General features: G+C 40.7%; 1 protein-coding gene across 1 annotated transcript in view; it reads left to right on the plus strand.

Annotated features, from left to right (window-relative positions):
• LOC121063322 (sucrase-isomaltase, intestinal-like) overlaps nucleotides 1–16236 on the plus strand; it is a 55903-nt gene that overhangs the window by 26163 nt on the left and 13504 nt on the right. Inside the window, exons 10-16 of the mRNA XM_040543740.1 lie at nucleotides 2730–2843; nucleotides 2956–3072; nucleotides 3154–3238; nucleotides 6932–7049; nucleotides 10304–10472; nucleotides 11014–11130; nucleotides 13286–13434. Of these exons, the coding sequence (XP_040399674.1) occupies nucleotides 2730–2843; nucleotides 2956–3072; nucleotides 3154–3238; nucleotides 6932–7049; nucleotides 10304–10472; nucleotides 11014–11130; nucleotides 13286–13434 (869 nt within the window). The remainder of the gene's footprint in view (nucleotides 1–2729; nucleotides 2844–2955; nucleotides 3073–3153; nucleotides 3239–6931; nucleotides 7050–10303; nucleotides 10473–11013; nucleotides 11131–13285; nucleotides 13435–16236) is intronic.

Genomic DNA, 16236 nt, shown 5'->3' on the forward strand with positions numbered 1-16236 from the left:
GCAGCAGATTGTTGCCTCCCTCTTGATGATTTCAGGAAATGTGCTCTGATTGCAGACACTTCATGTCATGTAAAAGCTCTAGTGAATGGATTGTGAATGGATTTGTGGGAGATGGGTGCAGTCCCTCAGCTTGGTATGGAGCATTTCAGACCATTGTGGTCACAAGCAAAATGCAGATCATAGAGTCATTGAATGGCTTGGGTTGGAAGGGAACCTTAAAGATCATCTAGTCCAACCCCCTGCCATGGACAGGGATACCTCCCACTAGACCAGGTTTCCCAAACCCCTGTCCAACCCATCTGGAGAGTCAGCAGTACTAGCAATTACTGGTGGTCTGCCTGAGGCTGGGACCCCAAACTTAGCTGTGCCACCACCACCAGGGTGGCTGGTGCCTCGCCATCAGGAAGACCGGTCCCCACACTAATGCTGAGATCCCTCCATGCCCCTGTGGTCACCTTGATAGCAGCATGGCCCCATTATTGAAGTCTCTCAGTGTAGTCTCAGCACTCCTCTCTCCTGGTGTCTTTTAGAGGCTGTCTCCATGTAAGGGAGATTTTGCCTCAGTGTGGCAGTACTTGGTTATCATTATTGAGCTGAGTAACATGCATACTTCAGCTGTGACTTATTCTGAGTCAGAACAAATGTATTGTTTAGAAACAAAGAAGGAACTTCTGAAAGTAAAAATGACTAGAATGTAAAATTATAAACATTATTCCTGAAGAGGAAATTTAATGAAAGACCTTGTACACCTTCCATTAAATCAAACTAAAAATGGAAACATTTAGGAATGGTGAGTGACAAATTTCTTAATAATAATAATAAAAAAAGTCAATAGCAACATGCTTATGATTCAAAATATGGCATGAGTGCTTTAACATTTTCAAGTCCATCTCTGTGAGCTGTAGAAGCTAAAATTTCCAGAGATAGATGAGATTTCTGGATGCGCATCAAAATCTATTTTTGAAGCTATAGCTGGAATTGTGCTGGTTTGGTTTAGTGCTGGGTGTCCCAGGTTTCAGAGCAGTAAGTCAGAAGTACGGATGATCTGCATCTCTTCTACAAGAGATGCTAAAAGATGAGCTAGGGAAGATTTAGCAGCAATACAGTTCCTTCCCCCGTAGATTTGCCTGTGGATTGCAAAACCAGGGCTGGGAGGGTTTTGTTCCCTTTAGGACATTGCTAAACCTGCATAATAGATTAGATTTATGCACTGGAATAACCTTTCAGCTGAAGGAAACAAGAAGTTTGGATCAGGAGTAGCTAATTAAGTTGACTTCTTCCAGCCTTCAAGTCCCTTGAGAGCCATCTTTTCCACAATTATAAGATAATTACTGAAGATGGACAGTTTTCTCTTTTCCAAAGCTGAACTATTCAACAAGTTAAAAACATAATGGACACTTACACTCTTTAATTATGAAGCCAATGTTGGAGCTACGTAGTTAAAGCTGAACTGAATTTTGCATTTAAGGTGGGAATTAAGCAGAGGCTTTTATTTGGAAGAATACACTTTCTTAACCAGGGCTATAGCTGCCATAGGGCTTACAAGTAAATCAGCAATTAATTTAGGTATTAAAATGAGCTTTAAAACATGCTCTTAAAGGAATTACCATTTGTGATTGTATATTTTTTGTCCTTATATATAGCAGTTACACTTCTATCAGCTATTAATTAAAATTCATTTTAATTATTGCACGTGATATAATGGAAGAATTATTTCAGTGGCATTACTCTCCATTGTATGTCATAACTGAGAGTTTCTTTGCCTGAAGCAGAACCTGAGGGGATAACATTTTCTAAGAGAAAACGGAAGAATTCCCTTCTTCTAAAATGGCTGCAATCTTTCTTTGTTCTGAACAGCACAAGGCAGAGAGCTGCTCCCAATTAGGGGCATACTGCCAAGCACACTAACCTCCTTCAGTCCCAGTTGGCTGCTGAGCAGAGTTGAATAGAACCTTTTCACTGACATCTCAAAGTATTCCTGCATTCAGGGCTTACTGGCATGGTGGGCCACCATCTTCCCCAGGAGCAGTTTAGGCTCCCTTTCAGTGAGCTCAGTGGCCACTGGTGGCTGACCTGGGGCAGGAAAACTGGTGGTGTCCATGCCACTGGCAGCGATGGGAGGTGGTGAGTACCCCTGAGTGGTGACGGGGACAGGCGGGGTGAGCTGCAGGATGCACCTGCAGGGAACAGAGGAGTTTGGCCACTCTGGCTTCATGACTTGGGTTACTCTGCACCAGGCTGACATAAATACTCCTCGTCCAACATCAGATCTGAAGAGAGGGCTAACAAGGTTGGATGTGTCCCAGCTTCAAGGCCCTTGAGATGTTTTAGTTATACCAGAGGTGAGCTGCTGAAGCTAATGAAGCTGAAATGAAGATTGTCTTGGAGGGAATCCAGAGCTGCCCAAGTTTAGTGGCTTCAGAAGGGAGGAAAACAAAATTTGATGCCTCTTCAAAATCAGTTGAATATAGAAAGTCTCATAAAAAATAAACACGAGGGTATTTATTAATTTCACTTAATTTTGCCTTAAACAAAAAATATTCACATCTCTTTAACGACTTTTCCTAAATTATTATGTGCTCTCAACTCTTACTAAATTTTAGTGTTGTTTTCTTCCAATGTTACTGCAATCTGCATTAAGAACATCAAAATGTTCTCAAATGTAGAAATAGAAAAATTAACTGTTACTTCTGAGATCTTGATAAAGGAAGTGTAATCACTGCTTTCAGGATCCTTTCATAACTAAGGACGAAGAACCAGGTACTTACAGGCCATACGACCTTGGAGAGGAAATGGGAGTCTGGGTGAACAACTCTGATGGTGTAACTCCTGCTGTTGGACAGGTTGGTTTACTAAATTCTCTTATGCTTTTGATTAAATGGAGCTCCGAAGTGTTAAAGAAGCTGTGTAGCAGAAATAAGACAATAACCAGACATTTATACCTGTGAACTCTAGGCCTGGCCTCCCGGAGATTCAGTGTTTCCTGACTACACCAACCCCAGGACAGTCGAGTGGTGGACCCAGTTGTGTCTGGAGTTTAAGAATGTCCTTGACTATGATGGGATCTGGATTGTAAGTCTGATTACATATGCCTTCCTTTCTTTTCAAAACAGAAAATAAGGCTTTTGACCTGTCTTACTCTCTTTATTAAAGGATATGAATGAACCTTCCAATTTCTTACAAGGCCAGTTTCCTGGATGTGCTGATAATGATATCAATAACCCTCCTTACATTCCTAGTAAGTAAAGTTTTCTTGACAATCTTTTTTTGAAAAAGGCTAATTCTTAGGTACATTCTCCATCTTCTCATTTTTCAAGTGTACGGTTACAGATTCGTTCAGGACGCAAATGTCTCAGCTTCAGTGGAGTACCAAGCGTAAGAAACCTTCTGTCTCTGGGGCAGCCTTGTAACAAGGCAAGAAAAATGGCCTTCCCTGCTGTTCTCTGAGCAATGGGCCTGCACCATAGAACGGGCAAGGTACCTGTAGACTATAACTCAGATGCAGATTTATGGAAGGAGTAACTCTACTGCTTTAGCACCATCACTGCTAGTCTCAGCGCTGGGCAGTCCCTGCCTTTTCTACAACTGATAACAAGGAAGATTGCCTCTTCCTGATCCCTTAATTCAAAATATTTTCTTTCTCATAGGAAATAAATTTCCAGTCCCCTATTAGAAATTAGTTATAAGCTAAAAATAAGCTTTAAAGGCCCAAGCCTATGGGAGGCTGTTAGGAATGGGAACACCTCTTCTAGTAGCTCCGTTAATGGCATGCTCATTCTCCCCCATGAAGCCCTGAGTACTTACAATTAGTGCCAGTGCTCCTGGCAATTAATCCAGCCAACATTTCCCCAGGAAAGCACTGCTGCCCAAGTAAGGCTAATATACAGCAGGAAGTTGAGACATAAATGAGTTATTGACAGTGAAATATTGGAAATGTCCCCTTTTTCCCTTCAGGCTGTTGTACTGTCATGTCAACTATTCATTTTATTTATTGAACCTAATTTCTCTTCAGTTTGAATACATGAGAAACTCAAACATAACAGAAGCATGACAAAATTATAAAAAGATTGTTAATTATTGAAACCAGAAGCAGAGCTTTAAATTAAGATTTAGATGTTCACTCTCATTATGGGAAAACTGTTGTAACTACAGTACACTAGCACTGTGGGTCTCGATCAAGTTGTCGTTGACTGAGGTCCAGACACTCATGAGACTTTTTGGGACAAGAGGGAATAGCCTCAAGTTGCACCAGGGGAGGTTCAGGTTGGCAATTAGGATAAATTTCTTCTCAGAAAGAGTAGCTAGATATTGGAACATTGGAATGGGTTGCCCAGGGAGGTGGTGGAGTCACCGTCCCTGGGGGTGTTCAAGGAAAGGTTGGATGTGGTGCTTAGGGACAGGGTTTAGTGGGCGACATTGGTGGTAGGGGGATGGTTGGACCAGGTGATCTTGGAGGGCTTTCCAACCTTAATGACTCTATGATTCCATGATTTCCACCCTTGTCTAAAGTTCCCTATTTTTGCCAGCATTCAGAACTGCAAAAGGAGGTGTAAGCCTTTGGGGAAGAGGACCAGAAAAGCAGAGTTCCCTTCACCCTCAAAAATAAAGGAGTAAGGGATGGACCCACACAGAGTCTCCTGAGCTGTGAAAGTGAGCTTTGTGATACCTAGCATTGAAGTTTGAGCTGTTTTAGAGGAACTAATCAGACCTAGAGACCTAGATATCTAAGTGACGTGTAAGGACAATGGGGGATGCAGAAGACAGGGTTGTGTTTTGAGCCCAGTTTCTCTTTGGCTTGCCCATTCTTGTGCAACGATTCTCCTTCTACTTGCAGCTTGTGGTGTTGGTCTCTCTTGCAGGCAGGATTCTAAGGCATCTCTTCCAAAGTGCAGGAGAGCTGGTACCCAATGTTTTCACCCAGTGTTTAAGAGCTTTCTATTATATTCCACGTTATGCTAACACTGCACATGCCCTTGCTTGTCTGAGCCCCTAGCTGGTGTAGGTGTGAGGTCGGACCTAAGCAGCTCAGTCCAACAAGTCAGGACCTCCCTGGGGTCAGCACAGTTTTGGGGACTCACTCTTTCTCATGGGCAGCTGAGTCTGTACGAGTTCCACTCTCAGCGCCTCAGGTGTTTGGCAATGTAGCCTTCAGCCACCTTATCTAAATCATAACCGTGATTATCTGTACCTGCGGTTTGACCTTCTAAAAACAGATATCCTTCAAATCAATTTTCTATAAACCACTTAACAGTGGAGATTACTATGTACACTGTAAAATAATCAGTATTACTGAGGCAGAATGCAAAATATTCAGAATATGAAAGAAGCATGAGAGTATGATTCATGTGGCTGCATTTGCTTTCATATTCCACCTTAATTTTACAGGGCTAATAATTAAGTGTCACTGGGACATTAAGTGTAACTTTTCCCAGAACCTTAGTGTCTTCTTTAAAGCTGTACCAGTCAGGGTTGCTTGGAAATTGCCTATAAATGAAGCTATTTCTGAAGCAGATCAACAGCACTGGAGTCTTTGTGTCTAAAGATCCAAAGACAGGGATGCCAGCTTTGGTGGCCTGGCAGAGCAGACAGGTTAATGGGGTTTCAGGTACAGAGAAATGCACTTTGTAGTCATGAACTGCAAACATACAGCAAAGTGTGATTAGGCATTGAGGTTGCTTGCTCATGAAGAAGTATTTACCATAGTGCATGCACCCAATTAAGCATGCAAAAGAGAAATATTTGACAGTCTGTCTTTTTCTTTTTTTTGGGGGGTGGGAGGATTTTATAACATTCATCTCCACCTCTAAAAATAAATCCATTGTATAACCCAAATACCTGACCTGTCCAATTCCTGCTGAATTGCATATAGCAATTTCATGAAAGCTAGCTGCAGAGAATAAAAAACACATTTTTCCCACACCAAATGGGTCTTGCCAGCATCTCCTTAATGGGGGATCAAAAACCAGGCAGTATCTGTGCAGGCAATTCTTACTGCTTCCCCTTGGCTCAGCTGAACCAGAGCTGTGCCAGCAAGGTCAGGGCTGCCCCTGACCATTACTGAAGGCAAAAATCTGCCACTGCCTCCGCTGCCTGTGACCTGCTCATGGAAGGAGTTTTCGTATAACCCATCTAGGTGCGAATATACCCATTATGATCTGTCCTTGCTCTCTTCTGCGCAGCGTATCGGGCCATAGCAGATGGCCTGCTAAGGACTGCTGCATCTGATGCATTTTCCTCCCCTGTGCACCTCTGATGCTTCCCGCTCACTGCTGGTGATGCTGCCTGGGGCTGTGCCACTGGCCCTGCTGCCTTTTAAGTCTCAGGTTCCTCAGGGGAAGAAAGAGATCAGGCTTGATTAAGTATGAATTTTGCCACTGTGGGGCAGGGTCATGCAGCCTACCTGTGTCTGCATCTCAGTGGTCCACGAACCCAGGTCTTGTGATTTCACACAAACATAAAAGTTGCCTGGGCATGCGAATTTCTGGTGTTTGTTCGTTTGTTTTTGTTTTTTCTGCTTTTGTTTGTTTGGTTTGTTTGTTTGCTTTTCTTGCAACATTTTCACTCTTAAGTAAAATTTGTCACTACGTAGAAGAATGTGTGTGTATATTCTTAATTTAGCATGCAGAAGTTTTCTCTGTGGCTATTGCTGAATACATGATAGCTTTACAGATGTTCTGCATTACTGGACAGAAAACTTGAACCTCATTAGCAGGGTTTACTCAGTTCCCTCACCCTCCTGAGGACATGTGTGCCTGTCTACAGGAAAGTATTCACAACTACATGCTAACCTCTAATCAGTGCAGATCCTGCAGTTCTTCAGCCTTTCCTCTTTTCAAATCCTTTGGTATTTTCCCTCCTAAATGAGTAAAAACATGAAGAGATTTGAAATCTGATGCATATAATTTTACAACATTTTTTTTGTCCTTCTCAGGCATTTCTGATCGTTCCCTGGCTCAAAAGACGTTGTGCCCCGACTCCAAGACTTACCTGGGAGAGCACTACAACACACACTCTCTCTTTGGCTGGTCACAGACTGCACCAACTTTCCAGTGAGTTCTCTAAGTATTTCTACATGCAGATTTCAGGTGACTGGAATGCATTTTAAAAGCAGCTGAGGTACTTGGGAAACCTGCAATGGTATCTCATGAGAAACAGCCACGTTTCACTTTGCTGTTTGTCATTGAGTAAGAACAATTTCAAGAAAAGAGACTCTTGGCAGAGGAAGCAAAACCTTTTCCAATTTTCTTTTTCTCAGCTAAAATCAGGGTCTGCTTGTAGGGCTTAACTCTTCAACTGGTGCTTTTGTACAGCCAGAGCAAGTTGTTCCCATCCTGCGTTAGAGCTGCTCTCATACCAAAGCAGCCTTGTGTGGCACCAGGGGAATTTCTCCATCCCCTCACTACTGGAGGAGCTTGCATGATTGCCAGGGAAGGATCTGTACCCAGCTCCCTGGCTGCTGCTGGAGCTGCCTCTGGTTGCTGGCAGGCAGCGTTTTGGCCTGGGGCTCTGTGGGTGCAGGAGGGCTGAGCTGCATTGCAGTAGGTTTGCTGTCGGCTACTGGAAAGCTGTCCCTTAGCAGCTGGGAAGCACTCAAAATGAGCTTACGCAGGCAGGCTCTGCTGCTGTCAGGCTAGAGTGACAGTGGAAAGCTAGCTGTTTGATTAAATCAAATGGGCAAATCACGCGTTTTCCAGCAGAGAGCAAAGACATGGATATGTTTAATGCCACAATGTAAGTGCCAAAGCAGGGGTCCTTGTGCTGGCTTATTTTAGCATTAAGCATGCATTTTCACCAGTTATACATCCAGGGGAGTTGGCTAAGTGAGCCTATTTAAGGTGTCGATGCACTTGCAGCTCTGTGCCAAGCCTGGGGGAAGGGAGGCACTGGGAAAAAGCCAGAAGCAGTCTGCTAGCTCTTGTGTGCTGGGCTGAAGAGCAGCCCAGCTTTTCAGAGCTGGGCAGAAAGCCCTTGAGCCCTCACCCTTGCTGACTGCCCAGCCCAGCCAGGATGCATGGGACACAGAAAGATTTTGGGGCTTCTGCACCCTGACTTCCACTAAGATCCTCTCACCACAGGAGCCTCCACCAAGGTTACATTTCGTCCTCCCCCAAGGTGGTGAACCTTCCCTGTCCCTGTGCTGCTTATTTTGCTCAGCCAAACTTGCAGAGTCCTTCAAGGCTGGAGAACACCACCAAAAACACTAGCAGAGGCAGGATTTCCTGCAGAGCTGGGGAATTTGATGAAGAATTTTTCATACATATTCATTTGGGTTTCTTAAACGCATTTCTTTTCAAGGCTGCTTGTATACCATTTCTGCATCTGCTCTTCACAAATAATATAATAAATTAAATTACTGATGGGAATATTTAGCAAACCAGCATCAATTGTAGGGTATTGGCTGAAAACAAATGACAAGTTCATAATCGCATAAAAAACAATTCCAAGAATTATGCTAATGAAGCTAGAGAATAGGAAATGTGTCATCTGACCCATGTATGCAGTCAAATGGCTTGAATTTGGGTATGGTGAACTAGCAACAATCAGCTTGTGCATAGCTTGAGGCCAAGAACTATTCACACATAATATTCTGTAAATAATTTCAGTCAACAAATACATTTGAGAACATTAGGACCAGTTCAGCAAAGATTCATAATAGACTGAAATTTATTCAATAAATTATTTGTTGCAAATTGTTTGTGCAGCTCTGGATCACAGTTGAGTTGATCCAATATTGCCCTCATTAGCACCTCCATTTGCAAACAGGGCCAAACTTGTGGTGCACAGCCAGAGGAAAGAACTTGTATGCAGGACACCGACGAAAAGGTTCAGGAAAAAGAGATTTCTGTCCCTGCAGTGCTCAAAAATGTCATTTAAACACACAACAGGGAGTCTTGTGCAGTTATTGGGCTCAATGGTGCCCCCACGTTACAGCACCAAGGAGGTCCTGTGTGAATTGCACCTCTTGCTGCATACAACCCATATGTTTACGCACGTATGAAAGACATTGAGTTGTTGTTGGTGGTGGTTGGTTGTTTTGTTGGGTTGGTGGTTTGGTTGGTTGTTATTTTGGTTGAAAGCAAGTGTTGAAGCATTTTAAAGGCTCTGTGCCATTACAGAACCAATGCCAAATGTTGGCCATTACAAGTATGAGTGAAAGAGCTCTTGCACAGATCTCATTAAGGGAGAAGGAGGTGGATGGTGGACAGCATGGTTTATATTTCAGGCTAAGATTTCCTAGAGAATCTATGGAGTTTTATTGCCCAAATCCTATTAAAGTAAAATTGAACCTGTGCTTGTGCAATCTATAATGCCGCAATATGTAATCCCTCACAGAGATTATTCTATGTTGAGGAACTTTGTAATAGATTTGTTAATAAGGCATATTGCATCTCCTTGATTTTCTGGTGGTGCAGCAAAATTATTTCCAAAAGGAAAGGAAAAATTCATTACACCACTAATTCTGTAATGAAACCTCATAAATCAAACAATGACAGGAAATCAGAGGAAATACTATGGGAAAGGGGTGACATTTTGAAAGATTACGTTTGCTTTCTGTATTGATTTTTTTTTTAAAGATTTTAAAATGTTGATGTTATTTCTTTCTTTGTCTTTCTTTCTTTCTTTCTTTCTTTCTTTCTTTCTTTCTTTCCTTTCTTTTTCCTTTCTTTCTTTCCTTTCTTTCTTTCCTTTCTTTTTCTTTCTCTCTCCCTCTTTCTCTTTCTCTCTCTCTCTTTCTCTCTCTCTCTCTCTTTCTCTCTCTCTTTCTCTCTCTCTCTCTCTCTCTTTCTCTCTCATTTTTCTCTTTCTTTTTCCCTTTCTCCCTTTCTCTCTTTCTTTCTTCTTTTCCCTAACTTTAAGTCCAGGATATTAGGACTTTATTTGCCAATAAAAATGTCTAGACAAATCTAACATAATATATATATATATAATGCTTGTTTTTAGGAAATGATAGGACACTAAATTAAATGAACTAATATAGAAAGGATTTTCTATTTTGAATGTTTACTTTGAGACAATGTTAATAATAAAATAAAAGCAAATTATGTTTTTGGAAAACTAGAAATACCTGAAACAGACTGTTTTGGGGATCATATAGATTTTAGTTGTTTACTTTGGCCACTGAGTAAAACTTTTCATTATTTATAGTTTTGGAGCCACATTTTCACATGGCCCAGACCACAGTAATAATTGTTTCAAGGATAACACTATCCAAGATAAAGCTGTGTTGGAAAGCTCAGTCTGATCGTATGACTCTTTTGTTTACCACTCCTATTTTTAATGATCTTGTTGCAATTTTTTGCAGTGCTGCCCAGCAGGCAACTGGCAAGCGGGCGTTTGTCCTGAGTCGGTCTACCTTCGTCGGCAGTGGGAAGCACGGGGGTCACTGGCTGGGTGACAACTTCTCCCAGTGGAAGGACATGCACTACTCTATCATTGGCATGCTGGAATTCAACCTCTTTGGCATCCCCTATGTGAGTCTGAAGTCCTTCAGGCAATTGCTGGCTCATACCTGATATCACTTTAAATTAAGTGAAATGTTTTCTGCAATAAGCTGCTTGAGATGGCTAGCAGTAATGGCCTGTACGGAGTAGGGAACTGCAGATTAAAAAAAAACTAAATGTCATCAATCTTGGCTGGCTAAAGAGAAACAAAAATAGCACTGCCAACTTCAGATTAAATCACTGCGTGCCACCCCAAACAGATCTCTTTATATTACATGTTTTATGATTTGAGGTCCCTCTGTAAGTTTCAGATTTTGCAAGCTGGGATGCAGGATTTCTGTAATTATTGAAATATGTTCAGATCTTCCACACAGATTTTAATGCTCCAGGAGCCAATAAAATCTCCACCCCAGCAAAATTAGTATCACTATATCCTGGAACATTCTTATGAAGTCATCAGAAACCGGTATCTCTTTCCAAAATTTATATTTATTAACAATCTTCTGTGGTTTCTCATTTTTGGGCCCCAGCAACAATTGCAAACGCTTATGCTATGATATTTTCTCTCCAGATTGGTGCTGACATCTGTGGGTTTAACTACAACACTACCTACGAACTCTGCTTGCGCTGGATGCAGCTTGGCTCTTTCTACCCATTTTCCAGAAACCACAACGCAGAAGGAAACATGGTAAGTAAATGAAGTTATGCAGAGCTGTACTCTATGATTACTGTAGTGACGATGTTGATTTGTATTACTTCCTCATAAATTAACCTGCCATTCTCAGGAAAGCTTGAGCAGGTGATAGGGAATGATGTACTGAGAGCAGGAATTACGCTGTGAAGTGTAAATTTTTCCCATCCGTAAGGGAAAAATGGCTTAGAAACTGGAAAACATATAGTATCTAACATCTGAAAGTCCTGTAGAGGTAAGACTTATCCTCTCCATCTTTTACCTATTGAAGCCCAGGTTTTATATAAGGGTCAGTGAGTGCCAGTACATCTTCTTGCTCACTGGCTAACTTCAATTTTTGTTTCAGTACCCCTGCAACTTTAATGGTTATTACACAGAAGGGGAGAGAGGGCATCATACACCACACTTGCTATCTAAAAGTGAGTTTCAGACAAACGCCACAGTTAGAAACTCCAGACAAGCACGTGAGGACTCCAAGGACAGCCAGCAACAGCAACAGCGCTGTCAGCCAAGGAGAAACAGAGCCAATGAGCCCATGAGCAAGATGAAAAAGCGCGGCCCCAGATCAGAGCCGTGCGTTGGCTTCAACTTATCATATAGTCCTTTCAAGACTTATCCTAGATAGAAGGATCACGTTGTTTCTAACTACAATCAGTGTGAAGGTCTTGCAGCCTTTGTAAGCACACTGTGTTATCTGCAGCAATGATGAAAAGGTTCTGCTAGTTCAATAACTGCCTTTTTTGTTTCTCTTTGCTTTGTTTTGTTTCTTCTGTAAAGTGATCTGTGCAATGCTTGAGATCAGGTTGTTAGCTAACCTTCAATTTTCTTTACAGTTTTGTCATCAAAATGTTGCAACATTTACATTCCTCAAAGAGACCTCTTCCTCTGCATGAAAGTATGATGTACATCCAGAAACAGGGCAAAAGCAGGAAGAATAAACTATTGTGTTGGCATTAAGAAAGTCAGGATTTACCCTATAGTCTATAATAATATCTGAGATATGCTGATATTTCTCCTGAGGAGAACAAATGGCTGTGGGGTTTTAGGTGCTGCAGTTGATAAATACTTTCTATTTACCTCTGTTCAATAAAATTAGAGATCCCTTATTTATATAGGTTCACTTGGCCTGTTGGGCATGCAAATGGGTCTGATCTGGGTGAATGGGTACTATTAATGTACACACAATTTAATAGGCAGGAAAAGTGACAGGAGCTGCAACTCAGCCGTGACTGAATGACAGAAGTAGCAGAAGATACATTGGGTTTTATTGCACCATTTAAACCCATTTAAAACATCGTGTTCCCTGACAGAAATGAACAAGGCATTTTGGGTGACTCAGCATCACCTAGCAAGTCTTTTTTGTTTTTCTTTTTTTCCTGAACTTAAGCAATATTTGTACAGTGTCAGACTTAAACTGATAAAAATACAGTGCAATTTTTGAAATAACAGATGGATGCTTCAGACCTCAGAGCCAGCAGGAAAGACTATTCTGATGTAAACATAATAGTGAAGAAACTTTACTTAAATATTGAGTTTAATTAATATTAAGTTTAGTGTTAAAATAAAATCTTAAGTAGCCACTTTGCATAATCCACTGGGGATTTCAAATGGTTTAATTAATACATTTTTTTCACTGAAAAGCACCAGATAGTATAAAAAGCTTTGTTACTTCTGTTCCTTTTATGTTTCATTATCCTTGGAATTCATCACATATTCTTTGATTTTAATGAGAAAACTGAGTCTTACGGCAGAATTTTGTGCAGGTGGAAGGGAGCCAGGTGCCTTGCTGGTGGTCTTATTTTAGTGCTGGAGAAGTTGAGGTGGGAGGGATCAAAGGACACACTTTGTGGGAGTGGGAGACACACTCCCACTTTACACTCTTGGCCAAAAATAAGTATAAAATAACTACGCTTTCCTTTGTTTGGAGGGTGCTGGTCTTCCCTTTTTCCTCTGCTTTTCCTTCTCTGTCACAGAGGGCTGATGTGGTTCTTAACGCATCTTCTAGTTCACAAATCAGTACTTTTTCTACATAAACATTCACTTTCATGGGATTATGCTAGCAACAGCTTTCCTTAGGTTGCATGCAGGTTTCTCTGTTGAATTTGTATCCATTTGTATCCAAAAAGCTCAGTGCAAAGCTTTTACTCAACAGGAGCAAGACCCAGCGTTTTTTGGAGAAGAGTTTGCCAAGATATCTCGAGCTACGCTCCGGATCAGATACTCCCTTCTGCCATACCTCTACACCTTGTTCTTCGAGTCTCATGTTCATGGCAACACGGTGGTACGATCGCTGATGCACGAGTAAGTTCAGAGACTCTCTTTTTATCATTATTTTACTCAAAGAAGTAGTCGAGCTTCTGTGTACAAACTAGTTGACATCTGCCTGAAAATAGTGATAGTAATATCATTGCATGCTTGCTCTTAAAAAGAACAGTTCTACAATGAAGTCTAATCAAAATATATACAACAAAAATAACTTTATATATATGATATGGATATACATTAAAATATAGCCTGTATTTGTTTCTACTGAAAAAGGAGTTAAGTAAGGAGAATTCTCAACATTTCTTGGTTTAGGCAAATATGCAATCCTTTCTTTTAAAAGTAGGAGTCACATACCTGTATTTTCTGTATTTGAATTAAATCTATGAAATCTGTATTCTGGCCCAGAATATCAAGAAGGCCTCATACAGAGAAGGCTCCATTTTCCAATCATCCATGGCATTTGCATTTTCCAATTTAGCACTTGCATCTGCATGCTATGTATGAAACCTACATCTGTGCCACAAATTGCGTAGAGAAAATGGCGACAGAAATGTTCGAGTGTAGAAGCAGGTGCAAAGAGAAGATTAATAAACACAGACTGAGAAAACCCTTGGAAAATGTGACCTCAGATTTTTTGAACAGCTTTTTTTTTTGCCTTTTTTTTTTTCTTCCCTGTTTGGAAGAAGTAGGAATCAAAGCGAAGTCTAGTTTCCCCTTCAGCACATTTAATTAGCTTTTTACCTGCTTTTGGTAAACTTTTTATTTCAGAATACCTTATCCAAAGACGTGAGCAAAAGGAGAGCAAATAATGCACATGAAAGGCTATTGCTCAAAGCTCTGGCACAATTTAGTCTCATTGGTGCAGGTTACATCCCGGACTGTTTAATGTTCTTTTTCCCTTTAGGTTAAAAACATTTTGGTTAAAGGGTAAGGCATTTTTGCAAATTAAACTGAGATTACACTAAAGTGCAGAACATGCTAAAACAAAATGGTTATGCACAAAATCTATTTTGCCTACTCAGTGTAATGGCTAACTGATTAATTTTAAAGGTAATATCCTTCCTCTTCCTACTCTGCTACTTTATTTAACAGGGTAACATTTAGGAGAAGTTTTATAGGTATTCATGTCTTACAAGGGTTTTTATGCTATTTTAAGGATTTATTTTAGCAGTATTTTCGGTTAATCGGATTTATGTGAATATTGGAAATAACCAAGTTACTTTGGGCATTAATGTTCAATAATCTCTGCTAATATCAAATGATTTTGGTGATGTTGAGGCTGTCTGTCTGTCCACTCACAGTATATTTTATCTGTACTCTTTTGCGGCACGTCTACATTAGGAAATCTCCAAGTTTGCTTTGATTTCAGTTCTAGAGTAGTCTCAGATGCACCAGCTGAGACTCCTGTCAGGTGAAACTAAGTCAAAAGGTGCACTCCTGCCATTAATAGGAAGTTAGCTAGGATTATTGGAAATAAAACCTCTAAAATGCAGGTAGGCAGTGCAGAGATCAGGAGAACAGCACAAGCTGGCTTCCTACCCAGGTCCCATCCTAGCGGGCATGTCACTTGCTAATGTTGCCATAGCTAGATGCTAAAATTGCTTTAAAATAATTAATATTATTACTTATTTCTGGTTACTATTGTTACTTAATGAGTATTTCTTACTATTTCTAATTAATGCTTCTTTATTTAGTGTGCCTGCCCAAGTAAAGAATGTCACCCAGACGCTAACAAAGGGAGAAATGTGGGGTTTAGAGAAAGAGAACTGAAACAGATTTTTTGAGGTCCAGGTGATGGAATTTTACATCAAATCTTTCTCTTCCTTGTAACAAACACAAAGCTAAAAAACTGGACTAGCTTTTCAGGTGAAGCTGTTACGAGTTCACAAACCTCACCACGAAAACAACTGTAGCTGGGCAGGGAGTCTCCAAGCAATACCTACTTCGTGTGGTCATTTCAGATTTCTCGTTTCATTTCAAATGTTTAGGTGCTCATTTCAAACAACAAACAAGAACAGCATCCCAGGAGATGCCTATATGTCTTTGAAGTGTCTCACGCAGAGGCTTTCACTCAGTGAAACAGACGCTGGTAGCTTGGCTGTCCAAAAAGACCTGGGGGTGGTAATCCATTACTGTACTCCTGGGGGGAAAAGCTTTGCTTAATAGCCTACCGGGGGAAAATAAGACAGCAGAGAGGCTACTGCCTAACCATAGGAAGCATGTAGATGGAGTGAGGCGTATTTCATAGATCACAACTATGCTGTGCTTAATGGCTTATGTTTTCAAAATGGGAAAATTCATTTGTTTGCTGAATGTGTGCTCATGGTTGCTGTAATTGAAAAAGGAAATAGTGCTTAGATAGATGGTGAGATGCTCATTTCCAAGTGCAAGTAAGATGATCAGCTTCTCTGTTGTCATCATTTCTTAATCATTTTTTTCTCCTGAAATCTCCCACAACACAGTGTGTTGAAATAATACTCTAATTTTATTACAGTGAAATTAAAAATAGAGAGAAGTTGTTGAGAGGACAAAAAACCTAACACATTATATTTCAGAAATCTGAAAACCAGGTAATTCATCTAAAAACCCACCACACTGAAAATATTTACAAAGCATTATGTTGAAACTCAATAATACCCAAGATTAGGACATACAAAAGAGCTACTATTTTTTGATAGAAAAATAAACACAGAATAACTAGTGTCTTCACCTACTGAGGTTTCAATAGATGAGATGCTGAAGCATGCCTTCAAGGAGAATTTGTCCTGAGTTCCACGTACTCTCCTAAACTTGCAATATTTTAGAAATCCGAGCGCTGAAAGTATGTCTTTTAACTGC

The sequence above is a fragment of the Cygnus olor genome, chromosome 1 (assembly GCF_009769625.2).
Source record: "Cygnus olor isolate bCygOlo1 chromosome 1, bCygOlo1.pri.v2, whole genome shotgun sequence".
NCBI classification, from domain to species: domain Eukaryota; kingdom Metazoa; phylum Chordata; class Aves; order Anseriformes; family Anatidae; genus Cygnus; species Cygnus olor.